Genomic DNA, 16,393 nt, shown 5'->3' on the forward strand with positions numbered 1-16,393 from the left:
AGAGAGTGTGACTTGCCCAAGGTCACCCAGTGGGTTTACCTGTCCAAACTGGGAACTGAACCCTGGACTCCAGAGTTATAGTCCAACTCTCAAACCACACTGGTTCTTATTTAAAACTCATGAGTTCTCTGTGCTGGGATTTGCTGCCCTCCTTTGTTTCAAGGCTTGTTTCACACTCAAGGGCCACTCAGGCTGAATCTGCACTGCAGAATTAATGCCGTTTGAAACTTCTTTAACCGCCATGCTATGGAACTCTCAAATTCGTAGCTTTGTGAGATATTTAACCTTCTCTGTCACAGAGCTCTGGTGACGCAACAAACTACAAATCCCAGAATTCCAAAGGATGGAGTCAAAATGCATTATTTCTGCAGCACATACATGCAGCCAAAGTAACAGATTTGCATGTTGTTTCTTCTTTGCTTTTCCTGTTGCTTTTTCAGAGCATCCAAATTGTGTTTAATGAAGCTGAGCCCACCACTTTCTAAAGGAGACCATTCAAAGATATAGCCCTGTTAGTCTGTAAAATCAGTCTGCCAGGAGATCTTGTAGCACCTTTGAGACTAAGTGAAAGAAAGAACTTGGCAGCATGAATTTGCATAGATTTAAGTCCAAAAGCATCTGAGGAAGTAAGCTGAAATCTAGGAAAGCTCCTGCTGCCAACTGTTTTCTTTCTTTCAGTTAGTCTCAAAGGTGCTACAAGATCCCTTTAGATACTAATGTCACTGTCACTCAAATTCTTCCTAAGAATTTTGCATCTCACTCCGAGGAAAAGGAATTATAGTACTTTCAGATTTGTATTATTATTCATTTATTTATGGCAAATACAGTGGACCCTTGTTATACGCTGGGGTTTGGTTCCAAGATCCCTCGTCGTGTATAACAAAATCCGTGTTTGTTCAAGCTCCAGTTCTTCCTCCCACTGTATTTATTCAGTTTATGTTTTATAAAATAACTAAGCCCAGCATACTTTATAAGTGTAACTTGTTTATCAAAGATATAAACCCTCCTTTTATTCTTGCCAAGCAATAGATAACAATGTTCAAGTGTTCGGTATAGTTAGAAACTTATAGCCCAACAAACCTTTTATAAAGTGAGCGTGATATAAAAAGCTTATCTAAAAACTATTTCTTTTATTAACTTATATTTTTATAAAATTCTCTTTCAGTTAAAGGGCCTCAGCCTTTGACCTTAAGATTAACCATTTAAGTGATTTTAAAGTTAAAGGTAAAAACTTTTAAGGTTACACAAGGTTTAACCTTTTGTTCTATTAGCTATATATTTTGATTATAATAGTATATATGAATATATGTGGTTCCTTACTATCTATCTATATATAAAATCTAATGATAGCATATGACTATGTAGTCTCACATGATTTCTACTCTATTCATGTGTTTTTAACTCTTTTATTAAATCTTATGTGTTTGATTTAAATTAATTTCTCTCAGATCCCTCCTATTTCTTTTTAAAATATTTTGAATCAAACATTTTTCTGATTATTATTGTTTTTCTCATTTTAACCCCTTGTTTTAAAACATTTATTTTTCTCACCCAGCTCCCTAGGTTTCCAGTCCTTTCACCCTTTTGGTGACCCTCTTCTGGACATGTTTCAGCTTTCAGGAGATAGGGTTTGTTTTAAATTGCTATTATTGATACTGATTTTTTTCTTGTCTTTCTTGTTTTCGCCCGCTTATAAAACTGGCAGGTTTCTTACAGTTCTGATTATTCTTACAGTAAAGGACGCTGCAGCTGAATTTCAAAAGGTAAATTTAATTCATAACTACTGTCTGTGTAAGTTACACTTTTAATAGTTTGCTATCGTTGTTGCTAATGAAAATGAAGTCACATTTGACTTATGGCAACCCTATGAATGAGTGACTGCCAAGTCACCCAGTCCTCAACTCAGGTCCTGCAGACTCCGTCAGGGCAGCCCTGGCTTTGTTTGAATGTTGTTGTTGTTGTTGTTGTTTTCTTATATCCCGCCTTTCTCCCAATATAGGGACTCAAGGTGGAGAACAAGTATAAAACAATACAATTTAAAAGCAATACAAAATATTAAAATACATAAATATAAAATTTAAAAAACAATTAAACAATACTTATACTTTCTTACTGGAGTCTATTCCCCTGGAAGACAGTCTTCCTCTTTCCCTGTTGCCTTCTACCTTCCCAAGCATTACTGTCTTTTCCAGTGAGCCAGGTCTTCCTGTGGTTTGCTCAAAGTATGTCAGCCTTGGTTTAGTCACCTTAGCTTCCAGGGAAAACTCAGGCTTGATTTGCTCTGGGACCCATTAATTTGTCTTTCTAGCAGTCCACAGTATCCATAGGACTTTGCTCCAGCATCACATTTCCAATGAGTTCATTCTCTTCTTATTTATCTGCTTTCTTTCTTTCTTCTGTCCAGCTTTCACAATCATATATAGCAATGAAAAATACCTTGCAATAGACAATCCTAACTTTAGTATTCATGAGATCCTTAGACTTGAGGATCTTGTCTATTTCCTTTCTCCTGAAGGGGAAAAGGTGCTGGAGAAAAAGCTCTACGGATACTATGGACCTCTTAAGTCTTAGTTTTCTTCTTGAGTAGTCTCCATTTTGGTAAATTTGGGGGACACGCAATCCCACGGCACAGAAAGCTAGTGCCTTACAGGGAAATCTAATTTTGGGGACATGCAAAACCTTGGGGCACTTCTGTTATGAAAGCCAGCAGGATCTGAGCTTTGGAAAACAAAATGCAGCCCCTGCATTATCATCCTTTCATTCAGTTCCTGCATGGCAGAATGGGGTTGGACTGGATGGCCCTTGTGGCCTCTTCCCACTCTATGATTCTATGATTCTATATCCGTTTGTATTGCCAGACAAGAATGACATTATGCGGATATATTTTTACACATGGTTCTATGTCTACAAAGTAAAACATGATCATTTGTCCTTCAAAAATACAGAGAAATGTTACTGAAGCACCAAATTACAAATCCCAGGATTCCATAACACTGAGCTATGACAGTTAAAGTGGTGTCAAAACTGCTTGGTTTCTGCAGTGTGGAAAGCCAGTAGGAAAGGACCCCCCCCCCCCCGAGGTTGCATCTGCACTGCAGAAATAATCCAGTTTGTCACCACTTTAACTAACTGCTATGGCTCGATGCTATGGAATCCTGGGAATGATTGTTTGTTGTGGCCCCAGTAGAGCTCTCTCTGATAGAGACTGCACCCACACTGTATGACACCACAATAACTGCCCTGGCTCAAGGCGATGGATTTCCCCTCACATCATGTATTAGCTCACCGCTCTGTCCTCGCTGTATTTTTATTGTGTTTTTAATAGATGTTTTATTGTAACTTGTTTAATCCTGTTTTAAGGGGGAGAATTTGGGACATAAATTTGTAAATGTGGATTTTAACGTGTTGTAAGCTGCTTTGATTGTCTTGTCACAGAAAAGCAGGATATAAATAAAAGTATTATTATTATTATTATTGGAATTGTAGTTTGTTGCAGCACCAGAACAGAGCCCCAACAAACTATAGTACCCATAATTCGATAGTATTGATCCAGGGCAGTTAAGGCAGTGTCAAACCAGATTATTTCTGCAGTGCAGATGCAGCCAGAGAAGACTAAATCTCTCACAAAACTACAAATCCCAGGACTGCACAGCATTGAGCCGTGACAGTTAAAGTGGTGTCAAACCTGCTTGCTTTCTGCAGTGTGGAAGGCCAGTAAAAAGGAACCACTTAGCCCTTTGGTTGCTTGTTCTTTCTTCTCTCAGGCTGCATCCACATGGTAGAAATAATCCACTTTGACACCACTTTTTAAAACAGCCATGGTCCAATGCTATGGAATTCTGGGATTTGTAGTTTGGTTTGAAACCAGAGCTCTTTGACAGAGAAGGCTAAATATATCACAAAATGACAAATCCTAGAATTCGCCAGTATTGAGCCATGGCAGGTAAAGCGGTGTCAAACCGGGTTATTTCGACAGTGCACTCTTTACCAGCCTCTCAGAATAAAAGTTTCCTTCGTTCTTCTTTCCTGGCGTCCACTCCATTCCCCCTGCCTTCCTTTTTCTCCTCTTTGGGTTGAGTGTTGGACCCTGACTCTGGAGACCTGGATTTGAATCCCAGCTCATCCATGGAAACCCATTGAGGTGACCTTGGGAGAGTCACACTCTCTCAGCCTCCTCAGGGGGAAGGCCATGGCAAAGCCCCTCTGAAGACACTGGCTACTACGCCCCTTCCTGGAACCTGAGGACCTAAAAAATGTGGTCCACGCGCTGGTAGCCTCACGACTTGACTTCTGCAATGCGCTCTACATTGAGCTACCCTTGTGCCTAGTCCGAAAACTTCAATTAATGCAAAATATGGCAGCCAGGGTGGTCACTGGAAGATCTAGAAGTAACCACATTACACCTATATTAAAGTCTCTTCACTGGCTGCCTATTAGTTTCCAGGCTCAATCCAAGGTGTTGGTTATAACCTTTAAAGCCCTTTATGGCTTAGGTCCAGCCTACTTATGGGATCGCCTTCTCCCATATAATCCCATATAATATAATGCTGGTGGCAGATTGAGGTCCTCAAATGAAAACCTACTGCAGCCAGCTAACACTAGGCTGGCTGCAGTTACCCAGAGGGCCTTCTCTTCAGCCGCTCCCAAATGATGGAATATTTGAGTATGACTAGTCTTGGTTGCTTTAAAAAGGCAGTCAAGACATATCCCTTCTGGCAGACCTTCTCAGGTTAAGATCCTTGCATTCGTTCATTTGACACTTGCCCTAACTGCCTCTCCTCTGTTTTAATCATTGTTTTAACAATTGCCTAACAATTTAATTGTATTTTACTGTGAATGGGAGGGTTAGGGAGGGTTTGGGATATAAGGAAACTTGCAGTTATTGTACTTTATGGATTTTAATGTTAGCCACTTTGATCATTTGGAGAAGCAGGATACAAATAAAATTTACTATTATTATTATTATTATTATTATTATTATTATTATTATTATTATTAACTGAGGAGACTGTGGATGGCCAAAAAGTCAAACAAATGGGTCCTTGAACAGATCAAGCCTGAACTTTTCCTGGAAGCCAGATTAAAATGAACTCCCAGAAACCTTGTATCTATTCCTTTGACAATTGCCCCAACTGCCTTTGCCCTGGTTTTTAAATAATCGTTTTAATAACTGTCCGATAATGTTACTGTGGATGGGAGAGTTGGGGAGGGCTTGGGATATAATGAGACATTGCTGTATTATTGGATTGTATGGATACTTTTAGTGTAATTTTAGTGTATATAAATAAATATTGTTGTTGTTGCTGTTGGCCTTAGAGTCGTCATAAATAGGCCTGAAAGGACTCGGGGCCCCCAAGAACAAAGAAACACCCCAAAGGGGATTCCCATGTCCTTGGAAGGGGATTCCCCAAAGATTAGAATCTGACTTTCTCTTTCCTTCCCTGCCTAGCGACCAGTGACGAGACAGGAATGCTAGCTTCCCATTGGTCCATTTCCCCTCCCTCGACCAATCCGCGCCCTCCCTCCACTTGCCTCTCTCTCTTGCTCAAGTGAAGGCTTCAGTAGGGGACTGGAGGCGATGGAGCGCCTTCTCCTGCTTCTGCTCTTCAGTCTGTCGGCCTTTGTGGGTCCCCCGGGGATGGCCCTCCCTCGGGGCTCCCAGGGCCCTCCTCCAAGGGACGGTGAGCGGCCACTCTCCTTTCTCCTTCTGCCTCTCCTTCATCCCAGATGAGAATATATATCCTCTGTTCAGTTATTGCAATCAAACCATTTACTATATTGCTACTGCAATCTTATAAACCTAATCACTGTGTTCTAACCTTTCTAATGTCTTCTGTAATTCAATATGAATATTATTGAGGGGCAGGACCTACAGCCCTCCAGCTGCACCGAAAGCACAGTGGGCTGGCAGGGGAATGTCAGCTATTGATGTCCCCACTTTGGTCTTCTTGGAAAAGCAGGGTAGAAATGAATGCTCTTCTTCTTAGTTACGAAACCTTGCTCTCTGTTCCCTTCTCAGGCTCCTCTTCTCACGCCCTGAGATATTTCTACACAGCCGTCTCAGAGGCTGGCCCAGGAGTGCCCCTCTTCCTTGCTGTGGGCTCTGTGGACGGCCAGCCTATTACACTGTATGACAGCAATGGACAGAGGTTTTGGCCTCAAGCTCCCTGGATGGAGGATGCTACAAGTGACATCGGCCAGTACTGGGAGACACGCACCGCAGTTCTCAGGAGCGATGAGGCTGCATTCAGGGCAGACCTGGCCACCTTAAGGGACCGCTCCAACCAGACCGGAGGTGAGGGCTGGCAGGGCTGGGGAATGTGGGGGATTCCTGGCTGGGGCAGCCAGCTCTGGCCTCTCTCTGCCTTCCACCAAGACCTGTTTTCTACACGAAATGTGGGTCCTAACTTGCTTTGTCATTACCAACACATTTTGCAATATTCTGTCATCAGAAACCATTCACCCTCTGTTTTTTTCAATGTCCTTATGATTTAGCCATGAACTTCGTCTGTCCGTCTCTTGCCTGTCCAATGCTCCCATTAACCAGTCTTCTATCCTTGAGAGTTCAGCTTTTTCCCACAATTGTACTACAGTATTAGCAAGTTAGAGAAATAAGGAAATAATCCGTGTTTCAACTACTGTTTATCTTTCTCTTATTCTGCCTTATAAACAGTAGTTGAAACGCGGAATTGTGTCAAGGAAATCTTGATGAATATTTTGACTGGGAAAAACAAAGACAAACAAAGCTTATTTTGAAAGGATAGGATTTATTGTCAAGAAACCTGGAAGTTCAGTAGATAATATTAATATTGAATTATAGAAGATATTAGAAGGATTATAACATAGTGATTAGGTCTATAAGACTGTAGTAGTAATATAGTAAATGGTTTGATTGCAATAATTGAATAGAGGATATATATTTTATATTTAGAGACTAATTTTAAAAAGAAAAGAAATGTGGGTCCTCTGAGCCAGCCTTGTGGCTCCCTGCCTTACCCTAGGCATAGCCCCCATCCAGGCTACTAGCCAGACCTGCACAGCTTGGCAGTAGGGAGAGGTCAAAATTAAAACAGGCTAATCTTCTATGGGCTGCAGACAAGTTTTAATTAAATATTAATCATTATTAATCATTATTAATCAATAATAATTAATAGTAATTCCGTTGCCCTCCTCCTCCTCCTCTGTCTGGCCCTCTCCACAGGAGAAAATGAAGCAGCAGAGGAGCTTTGCCCATCCTTCTCCTTCTCCACCTGAACTTCTCCTCCGGAGAAGGCTGAGCAATAGAGGAGCCTTGAGAGGCAACTGTTTGCCCCCCTTCCTCCTCCATTGCTCAGCCTTCTCCTCAGGAGAAAATCAGACAGCAGAGGAGCCTTGCAGGGTGAGCATTTGCCTTCCTCCTCTGCATGGCCCTCTCCTCAGGGAAAGCCAAACAACAGACGAGCCTTGAAGTTGTTCCACATCTTCATGGACCGCCAAAATTCCTTTGGCTGGCCCCATGTGGCACCTGGGCCATATGTTGTGCAGACACGCTACAAGCCAGTCAGTCCCTTCAAGTAACCTACTTATTGATCTTGCCAAGTACTCCCACCATCACCAATCCATCTCCATTTCTTTCTATCTTGGGGGATTGTGGAACATGTAGTGAGTGAGGAAATGGATTGAGATCCACAATGGTTCATGCTAAAATATATAAATCAATTAGTTTAAAGGGGCTAAAGATTCCCCCCTCCCTTTTTTCCTTATACTAGCAGGGCTACCTCTGCAAGGACAAATGGTCTCTTTTTCCTTTTCATTTGTTCTCAGATATGAGTTATTTTCTTCTTCGGCACCTTTTCTTCCTTGCTGAATGGTAAGTCTAGTGGAGAGTTTAAGCTGGGGTGGGGGTGAGGGTGTCCAAGGCTCCCAGTGTAAGGTTCCCATATGGCTGGAATGGCCAGATTAAATCTAGATTCTATACATTATACCCAGAGTAGTCTCTGACAATGCTGGCTCTTTGGCTTAGTAATGGAGATGAGGACCACTCGCTATGATCGGACACGACTTTACAACCTTGTCAACAGGGAATACTTTCACCTTTTTAAATCATACCAGCACACAGCACAAAGACATGGCAGTCATTACAGGGTTTGAATCTTTTATTGGAATTTTGAATCCTTTCTTCAGACACATGAACCTCTAAATTAAATGGGTTTTTAAAATAAATATGAGTTAAATACTTGTATTCATCAGGATGTTTTGCCTTCCTTCTGCAGTGTCTTCAGTACCAGGAAAACAAAATAGCAGCTGTGAAGTAGATATGGTTTAGGACTAGAAGAGTTTATTTTAAAAAATAGAAATAAAATATGGGAACACAGTCCTAATGGGGAAACAGGTGTGCCACGCTGGAGTGTTACTGGCTTAGTCTGTCTGTGTGCCGGTGTGTGTATGTATTCTTACATAAAGGAAAATGTATGTAAGGGACTATGTTCAGGGACTATGACTCAAAGCACACTGCAGAAATAATCCAGTTTGAGACCAATTTCACTGCCCTGGCTCAATGCTTGGAAATCCTGAGAACTGTAGTTTTGTGAGACATTTAGTCTTCTCTGTCAGAGAGCTCTGGTGCCACAAGAAACTACAATTCCCAGGATTCATTAGCACTGAGCCAAGACAGGTAAAGCAATCTCAAACTGGATTTTTTCTGCATTGTATTTTGGACTTTGGTCATAGTAGTTTTTTGCAGGACAAATGAGAAAAGAGTCTTGTGGCAGTTAAAGATTTAAAAATAATTATTTGACATTATCTTTCATTGATGGCACGGCCCTCAGCTGTCTTATTGCCTGATGTGGAAGTAGATGTGCTATGCCCAGTAGATTCAACAGCCACAAGACTAGTTGGAAGAGATGTGACAAGCTATAAAAATTCCACAAAAAATACTTTTTTGGTACCCATTCTAGTTAAATCATCCATAAAATGGGCCCAGAGATGCCAGCTTTTCGGGAAGCCAAAGACACCAAATTCAGCAGATGCAGAAGACTAGATGAGAGTGATGCCACAAGTCACAGACCTTACTTGGGAACCACTGTCTATTACTCATTTCAGAGAAAACATTTGTATTTTGGAAAAATAGCCCACAGTGCCCACATTTCAGATAGCCATGTTTACCAAATTCCTCAGTTGGAGAAAAATAAATGGGAGTTGTGATGTCCTGCCAGGACTGCTTGAATTTCCCCCTGCATTTTCCTTTGTGTTGGTTCAGGCCATAGATTATTTTAGTGTAGAAAAGTTCATTGTATTAGTTTATGGGAGGAGCTGTAGGTTTCCCCTGCATCATTTCCAGGTTTGGTTTGCCCTTTCCCAGCATGCTGTGCTGCAGCTAGAGGTTTTTAGTTGGGAGCAGTTTCTCCTAGAGCAAGCAGAGAGCTGTCTTTTGGTGGCAAGCAGGCCCAGACAGCCGGAAAGGGAATTCCTTACACCACTTAGCCAAATCAGTTACCATCAGCATGGAAAATAGAGGAATTTAGGAGCTGAAAGACCCTGCACCAGCTCCATTGAGTAAGGAGAACAAACTACATCGGACCCAGAAAGATGTCGTCCGGAAGAAAGCTGAACTGTAAAGTATCTTTTGTTTAGAGCTGGGGAGGAGAAGACCTTTTATTTTTGTCCTTTAAATTAAATTTTCCCCTTTTTTAATTTTACATCCAGTTTCAGATCTTTTTGGGTATCACGGTTTGTTCTCACCAGGGTACTGGCGTTGCACACCCAAACCTGCCACCACTTTTAGTTGGGTGTGTCTTCATAGTGTAAGAAATCCTGGCGGCCATTGCCGCTTCCGGCCTGTCAAAGAGAGTCAAAGTGTAAGATCTCCAGAGTCCAGAGCACATGGTTGGCGGCCATTTTGGAGCCATTTCTTCTTGCAGAGTCCAGAGCACATGGTTGGCGGCCATTTTGGAGCCATTTCTTCTTGCAGAGTTCTGAGCACATTTTCAGCGGCCATTTTAGAGAGAACTTTTTCCATTCAAGCTTATGGATAGAGTTTTATGAAGAGATTAATGTCTGTTTTACGTTTGTTCACGTTGCAAGCCTGAAGAAAGGAGCTAGAAGACTCTTTAACCGATTCCAGGTCTGGCTGTGTTGAAGTAGCATAAGAGTGGTGACAGTAGGAAAGCGGAGCAGTAGCAGGCTGTAAGTAAAATCAGCACTACACCGTTTGTCCTTTTCATCCTTGCTGAGTTGTTGCGTTGGCAACTAGGACCAGCCAGAATGGATAGGCTTTCTGAAGAACTAGCACATGGACACACACATGACACTCGTTCTCTTAGGGACAGACACCCGACTGAAAAGGCCTTAGAACTGCTGTTAAAAGAGGAAAGACACTTAAGTGTGAAAGAACTGAAAGCTTGGAAGAGTTTGCAACATGCCATGTCCTTGCTGTCAACAGTCTGCGACTCAGAAGATATGCAAAGAAGAGAGCTTGCCCAGCAATCCAGTTTCCTAAAGTGGAAAGAAGTGGTGAATAAAAGGATCCAAACACTTCAAACCATGAACAATCCCGATGCAGAATCCAGACTAAAACAGTTCCTGGAAGAAGTCGCGGACAAAGAAAAAGAATATAGTGCAGTTTTGGACACAGTCAAGTTCCGGCTGCAGAGCTTAGAGCTTAATAAAGAGAGTGAAAGGTCCCCTGCCGGCAGTGCCAAGTCCAGCAGAGGAATATACCCAGGGAAGCCTCAAAGTACAAAGAGCTCAAAAACCTGTCACACCAGCAGGTCTTCTTCCCACAGGCATAGTTCCCGCTCCAGTAAAAGTGGTAGTGGCAGTTCTTCCTCCCATGCTAGCTGGAGCTCGTCTATGGTAGCCCAACAATTCAAAGTAGAAAGGATGAAATTAAAGGCTGAAATATTGCATGCCGAAGCAGAGGCAGCAATGGCCAGTAAAGAACTGACCCTTTTTCATCAAGAGGTTGATTTAGAAGAGCAAGAAGCTGCCCTCAAAGCAGAACAGGAAAGGCAAAAACTTGCTATTCAAAATGAAAAGAAACTTCTTCTCAAGGCTAAGGAGGCTTCAAAACTGTCCATAAAGGCCAGGATTTTAGCCAAGAGCTTCCAGGATGATCTCAGTGAAGAAAATGTGAGGTTGCTTCCTACACAGGAGCCTAGAGACAGGATATCTACCTTGTTCCTTGTGGATGAGAGCTCCCCACAAGACCCTGTGGTCAAGTCACCTCCTAATTTAGATGCTAGCAAGACACAATTGCTTGCCGTTCCATGGCCTCAGCCTACAGAAAATTCTGTCTACAAAGAAAAGATCATCCATCGTGACTGTCTACCTATAAATATGGCACTCAATGAACCCTTTGGAGACCAGAAGCCCATGGCGGGGAGCCAAATTCCCAGCCATGCTAGTGTGGCCTTTCAGCAAGCCCCGGCTGCTGAAGCCCCCAAGACTTACAGGCCTAGAGAATCTATGGACTTGCCTGCCAGTCAAGCTGATTTGCCAACTAAAGGGAGTCCACACTTCTTCCAGCCTGCAGAGATGATCCCCACCTTCATGGAGTCTTGTTCACCATTCATGTTTAAAACTCCCAGGAAGGACCTTAGAGACAAGGGAGTCCAGAAATTCTCAGACCTTCCTGAAGACTTTATCTTATGGAAGGTAATTTTTCAGAGAGCCATTAAAGATTTGAAACTGCAAGCAGATGAGGAGCTCACCTTACTCATGGCATGGTTGGGCCCCAACTCATCCCTTCAGGTCCAGAGAATCTACGCGGCCTACGTGTCAGATCCAGTTAAGGCGTTGCAGACAGCGTGGAACAGATTAGAGGAGCGATATGGTGCATCAACAGAAATAGAAGCATCGTTACTAAACCGGCTTTATAAGTTCCCAATCCTCAAGTCAAAGGACTACCGTCAACTTTGGGACTTAAGTGATCTTTTAGTTGAACTTCAGTCTGCGAAATGTAATCCAGAGTTACCTGGTCTAGCCTGTTTAGATCAATACATCACACAGCGACAGGTGCTCCAAAAACTACCCTTTCAGCTCCAGGAGAGGTGGGGAAGAGAGGTGTTTTCTTATAAGGAACTCAACATGCAATGCTACCCACCCTTCAGTTACCTTGTGAACTTTGTGACAAGAGCTGCAAAAGAAAGGAATGACCCACAGACTGGGTTCCCAACCCTTTACCAAAACATGCGCTCAGAGAAGACTGTAAAGGAAGACAAAATTCCTATCAAGGAAATGGGGAAGGCCACAGTTGTAGTTAAATCCACTGAGGTCACTCAGTTTAAGTCGAATAAAACACAAGAGACTAAAGAAATTCCATGTCCCATTCATAATAAACCACATAGCCTTGCAGATTGTAAAGAGTTCTCAAAGAGGCCTTATAACGAAAGGCTGGAGATAGCAGCTAAAGCAAAGGTCTGCTTTCGATGCTGTGGTTCAAAGGTTCACTTTGCTAGAAACTGCAAAATAGAAGTAAAATGTGCTAAATGCGGTAGCCCGCGACATTGCTCAGCAATGCACCATTTCAAATCACCTTCAGTGTCACCTAAACTTAAGAAGAAATCAGAGGGTCCTAAAAGTGAGGCTTCAGAAAAGGCAGCTAAACCTACTTCAGAAGCAGAGTCAGTTGTGGCATGTACAAAGCTATGCCAGGACTCAACGCAGATTAGGATATGCCATCCGATTTGTCTAGCTGAAGTTTTCCCAGAAGACAAACCTCACTTTAGAAAAAGACTTTATATTGCCCTAGACTCACAGAGTGACGCATCCTTGGCCACACCAGAGTTCTTCAGTACCTTTGCGGTCAAAGCCAAGATTCTTGAATATACCATATCTACCTGCACTGGACAGCAACAAATGCAGGGTAGAGTGGCAACGGAGTTCATGATTTCGCCTTGCGATGGCAAAAGGTACATTAAACTGCCTCCTTTAATAGAGTGCCCTTCTATCCCTAGGAACAAGAACCAAATAGCAACCAAGGCTGTAGCAGAAAGCCATGCACACCTAAAAGCTATAGCAAAAGAAATTCCTGCATTGGACAAAGATGCTGAAATTTCCCTACTGATAGGCTCAGATTGCCCAGAGCTGTTCCAGGTCTTGAAACAAGTAAGTGGACCTCCAGGTGCACCAATAGCACAAAAACTGCCACTTGGATGGACAGTTATTGGACCTGTGTGCATCCATAGCAAGAGCCCGCCAGCAGCGTTAAATCTTACAGGAAATAGCCAATTTCCAAATTCACGACCCACACAACTACAAAGTTGCTTAAGCCACATTAAGGTGTGTTGCCTTGGTATTATCCCAGACTACGGCTCCATTTTTGAAACTTCAGCAAGAGATGAAGACATAGCCTTTTCCCGTGAGGAAAGAAAGTTCCTGGACATAATGAATCTAGAGACAGTCCAAGATAGTGAAGGGAGCTGGATGGCACCTCTTCCCTTTAGAGAAGACCGACCAATTTTGCCTAACAACCGTCATCTTGCGGAAAAAAGGCTTTTTGCTTTGAGAAATAGAATGCTCAAAGATCCCTCTTTGAAAGAACAAATTGTACAATTCATTGAAGATCTGTTTACAAACAACTATGCTAAAAGAGTTCCTTTGTGTAGTGAACCCCAAGAGCAATGGTTCCTGCCATACCGTAAGGTAACTCACCCACAAAAACCAGAAAGGGCAAAAATAGTTTTCGACTCAAGTGCCAGGGAAGTTTACTTCTCTCCCATCAGTGCAGAGACATGTCCACTTGTACAGTCCTTCCTCTGTCCCACCAGAACATTCCTTCTGGATGGACGTGTACAGCTAAAGACAGGCCTACAGACCCAGGAATGTCACATATTCCTCTTCACTGATACCATCGTGGTTGCCAAACCCAAGTCACAGTTGCATTTCAAACTGAAGAGACAGGCATGCCTTTCCGAAATGTGGACAACATCTTGCATGGAAGAGGTCTGCGAGGACAGTGCTAGCCTGGAAAAGTCTTTCGTTTTAGGATGGCCCACCACTAACTGCGTTGCTAGTTTCAGTTCCGTGGAACAGAAAGAGAAGTGGCTGACTTCCTTTCAAAGTCAAATAAAGGAAGAAAAAGCAAAAGACTACCCCAAGAGCATTCCCTTGAAGATTATTGCAAAGGATGTTGGAAACTGTGCATATTCAAAAACTTTAACCGTAACCAATATGGACACAGCAAATGATGTGATCCTCGTGGTCCTGCAGCATCTTGAAATTAATGGCTGTGGAAAAGACTATCAGCTGTGTGTGAACTCTGGGAAAGAAGATGTTCTGTATTCCCTTATTGGACACGAATATCCATTTGGAATCAAAATGAGCCACATTCGTGACACTTTGCCTCAGATGCAGGGATCAATGGGCTGTGTCTACCCTCTGGACCTTCAGGGGGCCTTCCTGATGGAACAGCTGCCCCGTGAGCTTCAGTGCCAGTTCATTCTCAAGCCAAGCCGTCTGGCCACTGGCCATGAGCTGAATGAGTTAAGCCAAAGGCCATTGAAAAGGAAAAGATCCATTATAAACTGGGCCTTTTGGCGGGGAGCAGGTGCTCCAGTGGACAATGCACCACCATCTTCAGCATCTCCTGTATCAGGGAAGCTGTTTGGTCTTTCCCTTCCAGACATCTGTGACTTAGCATGGAAGGCCTGGGCGTCTCAGATCAAAGACATTGAACACCTTACTGTGCCCAGACAGTATGTTCCTATAGAGCCTAGATCAAAGATCAAGAAGCATCTATTTGGCAATTTTCTGAGACAACCACCGTAGGAACTATAAGCAAAGGCAAAGTGGTCAAGTATCGAAGACCCTTTGACAGACCTTACCCTCTTTAGTGTTAGATAGAACTTTTGGTCTAATGTATAAATGGATAGGATAGGTCATAAGGTTGCAAAATTTCGTTGAAATTTTGAGCGGGGAGTGTGATGTCCTGCCAGGACTGCTTGAATTTCCCCCTGCATTTTCCTTTGTGTTGGTTCAGGCCATAGATTATTTTAGTGTAGAAAAGTTCATTGTATTAGTTTATGGGAGGAGCTGTAGGTTTCCCCTGCATCATTTCCAGGTTTGGTTTGCCCTTTCCCAGCATGCTGTGCTGCAGCTAGAGGTTTTTAGTTGGGAGCAGTTTCTCCTAGAGCAAGCAGAGAGCTGTCTTTTGGTGGCAAGCAGGCCCAGACAGCCGGAAAGGGAATTCCTTACACCACTTAGCCAAATCAGTTACCATCAGCATGGAAAATAGAGGAATTTAGGAGCTGAAAGACCCTGCACCAGCTCCATTGAGTAAGGAGAACAAACTACATCGGACCCAGAAAGATGTCGTCTGGAAGAAAGCTGAACTGTAAAGTATCTTTTGTTTAGATCTGGGGAGGAGAAGACCTTTTATTTTTGTCTTTTAAATTAAATTTTCCCCTTTTTTAATTTTACATCCAGTTTCAGATCTTTTGAGTATCACGGTTTGTTCTCACCAGGGTACTGGCGTTGCACACCCAAATCTGCCACCACCTTTAGTTGGGTGTGTCTTCATAGGAGTGATGCAACCATGCAGAAATAAAAATCATAGTAATCACGTCTTAGTAATTGTTTAGGGCAAAACATTTGTTTCCTAGAACATGGCCCCAAATGGCAGCAGTCCAGTAAATCATGTCTGGATGGGCACAAGGAGGTATTTCCTGTGGAATTTTTGTGGCTTTTTGCATCACACCCATCTAAAGTTTTGTGTGATTGTGATTTCCTGCATGGCAGGGGGTTGGACTGGATGGCCCTTGCGGTCTCCTCCAACTCTACAATTCTATGATTCTATGATTCTAATTGGTAGATGTGATTTGTAACCTCTCCCATCTTTTACAGAACACATATGTCATATATAAATTAAACTGGTAAGGTAATAAAATATAGAAATTACTAATAGATTTGTAAAAATTACAAATACCATATATACTCATCTATAAGTCTAAAAATTTATGCCCAAAAATTGACCCCAAAATCTGATATGTTTGTATTGTAAGATGTATTTATAAATAAATAAATAAATAAATAATAAAAAATGTATGCCCAAAAATTGACCCCAAAATAAGTTAACTTATTTACGGTTCAGTATGGTAATGTGATAGCAGCTCTTTCAGATTTCCCCATGGAGAAAGAGTTTCTTTTCCTCTTGAGTCAAGCAGAAAGAGCCCTGAGTGATTAATTGCTGTTAAATGAACAGAGACCCTTTTCCGCCTGCACTGGCCTCCAGTGTTTGGGAGTGAAGGGTGAGAGCAAAGTTGAAATGGTGAAGTAAAAAGCATTAATTAGAATCTCTCTTGCTCTGTGCACACATAAACACACTGAAGGAGTGTCCAAATTTTATCCTCGACCTATCCATGGCTCACGGCAAAATCCATAATTTTGGAACCAAAACCTGCCCTCGTTTTATACA

The 16,393-nt window shown here is 42.4% G+C and overlaps 2 protein-coding genes across 3 annotated transcripts in view; both read left to right on the plus strand.

Annotated features, from left to right (window-relative positions):
- Window positions 1-5,575: 5,575 nt before the first annotated feature.
- The window catches only part of LOC149320463 (major histocompatibility complex class I-related protein 1-like), a 35,157-nt gene continuing 24,339 nt past the window's right edge, over window positions 5,576-16,393 (plus strand). For both annotated transcript variants that reach the window (XM_089501895.1, XM_089501904.1), the window contains exons 1-2: window positions 5,576-5,681; window positions 6,020-6,295. In XM_089501895.1, coding sequence (XP_089358021.1) covers window positions 5,579-5,681; window positions 6,020-6,295 — 379 coding nt within the window. In that variant the 5' untranslated portion in view covers window positions 5,576-5,578. The remainder of the gene's footprint in view (window positions 5,682-6,019; window positions 6,296-16,393) is intronic.
- LOC149320464 (uncharacterized) lies at window positions 12,418-15,943 on the plus strand. The gene has a single exon (XM_089500866.1). The coding sequence runs from the start codon at window positions 12,496-12,498 to the stop codon at window positions 14,746-14,748; it is 2,253 nt and encodes a 750-aa protein (XP_089356992.1). The 5' UTR covers window positions 12,418-12,495; the 3' UTR covers window positions 14,749-15,943.

The sequence above is a fragment of the Sceloporus occidentalis genome, unplaced genomic scaffold (genome assembly GCF_023333645.1).
Source record: "Sceloporus occidentalis isolate IW3139 unplaced genomic scaffold, rSceOcc1.0.p SCAF_1, whole genome shotgun sequence".
NCBI lineage: Eukaryota > Metazoa > Chordata > Lepidosauria > Squamata > Phrynosomatidae > Sceloporus > Sceloporus occidentalis.